This window comes from Panthera pardus, unplaced genomic scaffold (assembly GCF_024362965.1).
Source record: "Panthera pardus isolate Hobbes unplaced genomic scaffold, ASM2436296v1 HiC_scaffold_22, whole genome shotgun sequence".
NCBI classification, from domain to species: domain Eukaryota; kingdom Metazoa; phylum Chordata; class Mammalia; order Carnivora; family Felidae; genus Panthera; species Panthera pardus.
Genome location: NW_026526788.1, coordinates 82,079,874 through 82,085,197, shown reverse-complemented (window position 1 = coordinate 82,085,197; position 5,324 = coordinate 82,079,874). Strand labels below are relative to the sequence as shown.

Here is a 5,324-nt window from a genome sequence, read left to right as displayed (position 1 = left end):
ATGAACATATTAGTGCAGGAACTATTTTTCAACTTCGAAGCAGTAAATAACACCTATTGAGTTAGTTAATTAGCCCCCCTGCCAATAATGCTAGGCAGATTTAAAAAAAAAAATACTAGTTTCTTTAACAATCTGCTGTCAGATTTTCCAGTTTATGGGAAGTACTCTGCATCTCACCCATTAGGCCTTAGGGTGCCGCAGTGCTTGTGAGCAGACAGGACATTACTAATAGATAAATTCTTTTGCTGCATTCCAGATGCCCTGAAAGAAGTTGGGTCATGGAGGGCAGGGAGGGCTGAGCTGTTACTAGCCAGCTGGTTAGATTTCTAAAGCTGTCCCCATAGGAACAAAGGCCAGGACCACGGGGGTAGGAAGCAAAAGGATATGAGGGTCCCTAGTCCATTTTAAAGTGCATGAGGACTTTTTCACCTCATCTGTGTCTACACACATAGAGTGAAGTGGAAAACATAATGATTTTCTTGGTCAGAATGCCCTTAGTGTACTGCAGAATCAAATAGGCATGTACACATTTATTAAAGTTGGGCCTCTGAAGAAATAACACGCCAACCAATGTTACATTATCCTTTTAAAACGAGTAATGTCGGGAGTTACAGTGGAAGGAGGGTCCAGGTCTTTCCTGGAAAGGAAAGGAGTGGGGTGTTAATCGGCACAATTTGGAGGAGGACCCCCTCCCCCCACACACCACAGGGCAACTAGCAGTTCCTGTATTGTCATTATTGTTACTGGCACTATTTCTGTGTTTTAAGATAAAAGGAAACGACAAACTTCCAAGACAAAACAACAATCCACGTCCAAGTATATCTGATGGAAAGAACAGCAAGGGTTACACCCAGAGGGCACAGCTGATGTTTATTTCTGGTATCAGTGAATTGATGGAAGAAAACACAGTGGTAGCATGAATCTCAACTTTGGGTGATCTCACAAGACTCTCTGAGAAACTGAAATCACACATCCCAGAAGAATTGGTTCTTCTGAGTCATTTCAGAAAGCCGTATTTAAAAGAAAAAAAAATCAGTATTATGATATACAGTATTACAGGCAGGAAAAAAATCATACCATTGTCATTACAGTAAAACTGCTCGTACTTTCTGGCCAATTTAAGATCAAAGCAAATGTGCCCATCCTTAGGGAAGTTGCTAACTGATCACATAAATAGTTTATTCTCTTGCTGTGGAAGTTTGGGGCAGGTTTACCTGTTTTTCAAACTCAATTTACTCTGTACCAGCTCAGAGAAAAATGATATTTAAGAATTGAGAGCACACCAACACTTAATGATAAAGATATAACTGACTTTTAGCACATCAGTCACACTCTACAAAGTTTGAGATTAATTCCCAGAGTCCTTTGCACACTTATTCATGATTTTGCTCTTCGAAAGGAAGTTTTTTTCATCCCTGTTCCAACTCCATTGCGAAAGGACCTTTTCCTTTTCATGAATGTCTTCTCCAAAATTGGCTTTAGAAAATCTAGTCCCTCGCTCCTGTCCATCCTGGTTGGGCAGCTGTTCAGCAGGATGAGAAAGTAATCAGATTTTCCAGGCACCTGGCAATTCAGATGGGGGAGGAGGGAGAGAACACAGCTTTAGGGTTAAAAGTTTATTTCAATAGTAAGAATTTTCAAAACGTGAAGGCAGTAAATCCAATGACTCCAACATTTCTGAGGGAAATTTTGCCAGAACACAATAGACAATTTATCTAGATACAAAATATTATTCAGAGCTCTTGTCTAATTTTTATACCCTTATGTAATTGCTGTTACCCAGTCCTTGCATCATACACCATATGTAGTTATCTGGTTGCTATTACTTTATAAAGAATCTTTCACTTGGCACTGAGTCCTGGGAAGTTTTTTAAATTCACTAAGAAAAACGACACATGATAACCAAACTTCAGGGCTCAGTGGGAAACACTTCCTTTCTGAGCTTTGTCCTGGGCCATTTGCCAAGATTCTCCATCAGGATATCTTGCTACTTGAACAATGGGATCTTCATCTTTTGACTTTGGCTCAGCTCCTCATCAGTGGCTCAAAGACCTGGATAGTGTAGGGGGCACTTCGTCTCAAAAGAAATATACATGTGGAATCTTAGAGCTCACATTGGCCATTGAGAATCTGCAGTTCAACCTCACACTTTCTAGATGAAGAAACCAAGTAAAGAGCAAAGGGCACGTCCCAAGAAACAGGGCTGGGCAGTTCCAGGAAGTGGGCCTGACCCATGGATCGAGTAAGAATTTTCAACACTTGTCAATCACAAAAGAGGGATTTCAGAGGACGTACAATGTTGATGAGGCACCACTGCAAATCCCATCAATAAATGGAGCAAAGATTCATCCGTGACCTTCTTTGTGGTAAATGTTTTATGTGCTTCATTTCATTTTATCCCCTCAGAAAGCTCTGTGTGAAGTAGGTATTATTATTGCTAAGTTTTATATGAGGAGATTAAATGCCTCGTAGGTGAAGCAGGGATTTGAGTGGAAGCATCTGACTCCAAGTCCATGTTTCTCAACCACACGAGAACAATAAGAGGAAAAGGGGCTGGGCCGCCTGGGTGGCTCAGTCAGTTGAGCATCTGACTCTTGGTATTGACTCAGGTCATGATCTCATGGTTTGTGGGATCAAGCCCTACATCAGGCTGTGTGCTAGCACATAGCTTGCTTGGGATTCTCTTTCTCTCCCTCTCTCTCTGTCCTTCCCCTGCTTGCTCTCTCTCTCTCTCTCTCCCTCTCTGCCCCTCTCCCAATTGTGTTCTTTCTCTCTCTCTCTCTCTCTCTCTCTGTAAAAATAAACATTTTTTTAAAAGAGGAAAGAGTGGCTGAATGGTCTTATTATAAAGAAAGAAACATACTACAAAGTGAAAATTACACATTATCCTTTCCTGGTGCAGTAAACCAAGTGTGGTTTCAGGTAACTTTAGAAGTTGAAATGGGGACAGAGTGGGGGAAAAGAATGCTCTCTGGGATCTTCATCTATGACTTGGTGGTTTACTGAAAGTTCCAGCAGTCTGCTCCCAGGCAAACCATTCCCATTGGCTTCTGAAAAAAAGATTTTTTTTTCTTTTTTGGACCCAGGGATAGTCTGACAGGGTTTCAGAAATATTGTTCATGAGAAAACCAATCAAAAACTCTTATTTGAAAGCTCACTATGTGTTTTCCCCTGTGTTAATGGAAGAAATCTAAGCACAATATAATGTCATCTATTTTAAATCCCCAGCAAGGAGGGGCCTATGAATCATTTCAGAAAAGGAAGCATTCCAGTTCTTCACAGAAATATTCATGATGCCACCTTTATATTGAAAAAGAAATGCATCAGTTCTGGTTATGGGATCCTGAAAACATCCCTTAAAAAGATACCGATATACTTTGCTGATCATTGAAGGGAGTCCTTGCCAGAGCTGACTTATTAACAGAATAATATGGTATACTTGCTTAGTTGATGGACTCTATGAAGTTCACAACAAATATTACAAAAGCCTATATATTATTTCTCTGCATGATTACTCACTTTAAACAGTCAAATTGGTACCATTGCTACACGATGGAGTTATAATGAGAACGGAATTGTCACATGCAAAAACAGAAATATGGAAAATACTGAAAGAAGAAACATTTCATTTACGGACAAGCAGATTTGTAAGTACATTAGAAGAAAGTACATTCTTAATTTAAAAAAAAAAAAGCCACACACAAATGCCTCTTGTTCAACAGAAATGTCATGAACAAACCTTGGGGAAAAGAATAAAAAGTAATTAGGAAGACACTTGAGAAAATATACCAATTTATGGGTTGTGACTCATCAACCTGATCAATATGGTTGGTGTCTTATAGAATCAATGACTCAATTAGTGTTGAATGCTCATAGGACTAAATCAGGAAAAAAGAAGCTGGCTTAAGTAAACAAGAAATAGAAAAATGACAGATGCAAAGATTAGTGAGAAGACCAATAATATAAACAGCTAGAGCATTATGTTTGGACATTTATCTATTATTTAGGATTTATGTAGCATCTCATTATCCTAAAAATAGTTTCATGAATTACATTGATTCAGTAATTACAGTATGCCAGGTTAAGTTTCAATGAACACAAAACGTATTAAGCAACAAAATAATGTTTGAAATTTTAAACAATGTATTGACATTAAAACAACCGAAATATCATGTCGAAATACTGTTCAAAATGCCAAAGAAAGATGTTCATTTTCTCAAGGTTTTGAACAGTTCAATGATTAAAGTTGGAAGCTCAGTCAATATTCTTGAATAAATGTATGAATTAATATATCATATGATATTTCATTGATTTCTGATGTATTATCTATGCTCTATATCTGAAAAAGTTACCATTTTTATAAAATTAGTAAATTCACTATTTAAAACAAATGACCCATTGTATTTGTAATGCAGTTTCAATGGTTAAATGTTCACTTTGACCATCGGTGAACACATGTGGAATAAACAGATTGTTGTGGGCAAAACTATGTACATTTCAAATTGAAATGAATGCTTTTCTATGCAGGAGCCCAAACAAATTTGAATAAGTCCAGCATTATTTATTGTCACATAAATGCTTCTTTTTACTAATTTCGTGACTCTACTTGTATTTTTTTCATTGAAAACTCTACTAATGAGAAATTACTTTTCTGTCACATATTCCTTAAGATTATTTTCGAATTTAAACACTTATAAGCCACCTAGTCAAGCATCAAAATAGAGGCAAACTCTTACCTTAGAAGGTGGAACGGGATAAGACGAGAACACATGCATTGTAGAAATCAACAGAAGTAGAATAAGACTGAATTTTAATGAGCTGTAGGATAAGAGGAAACAAACCTTAAGATTAGTTTCATTTAGGCAAGTACAAATGTAAAAAAGCATATACAAATTCAACATTTTTCTTTGTGGAAAAAAGCAGTCTTTTACCTAATCATTTTGGGTTTTCGGAAATCTCTGCAGATCGGTGGTTTTATTGCCAAATTCCTCACACTTACTGTCAGATCTTCCTTGGGTGACCCTTTTATACCAGAAAAGTTCAGGAGTAAAAATGTCATCACGTCCCATCATATGTGACTAACTGGTTCTTTTTTTGTTCTTGTTAAGTCAGAAAAGGACAATAACGCACAGGCATTGTCACGGAGCTACCAACGATTGACTTCATTTAAAGTTTGCCATTAAAAATGTCCTTCAAAAGCATTGTCTTCTGAACTGCGTCATTGTGACACGGACGGCTAAAGGTCTCAGAAGAAACCACAAGTTTGTTTACCTTAAAGTTCAACACTTCAGAAGGATGGTGTTATTTCTTTGAATGTCCCAGGC

At 37.6% G+C, this 5,324-nt stretch overlaps 1 protein-coding gene across 1 annotated transcript; it reads right to left on the bottom strand.

Moving 5' to 3' along the window:
- Positions 1 to 831: 831 nt before the first annotated feature.
- On the bottom strand, positions 832 to 5,021 carry NPS (neuropeptide S). Its single transcript, XM_019424587.2, has 3 exons — positions 4,932 to 5,021; positions 4,737 to 4,818; positions 832 to 1,563 (listed from the first exon to the last, which is right to left on the bottom strand). The coding sequence occupies exons 1-3, from the start codon at positions 4,937 to 4,939 to the stop codon at positions 1,378 to 1,380; spliced, it is 276 nt and encodes a 91-aa protein (XP_019280132.1). The 5' UTR covers positions 4,940 to 5,021; the 3' UTR covers positions 832 to 1,377.
- Positions 5,022 to 5,324: the final 303 nt, after the last annotated feature.

What these genes read in the sequence shown, in the direction of transcription:
- NPS (XM_019424587.2), bottom strand. An exon ending in ATCCCGTTCCACCTTCTAAG is followed by an intron (nt 1,564 to 4,736) that starts GTAAGAGTTTGC and finishes CTGAATTGCCAG; the next exon opens with GTGCCTGGAAAATCTGATTA.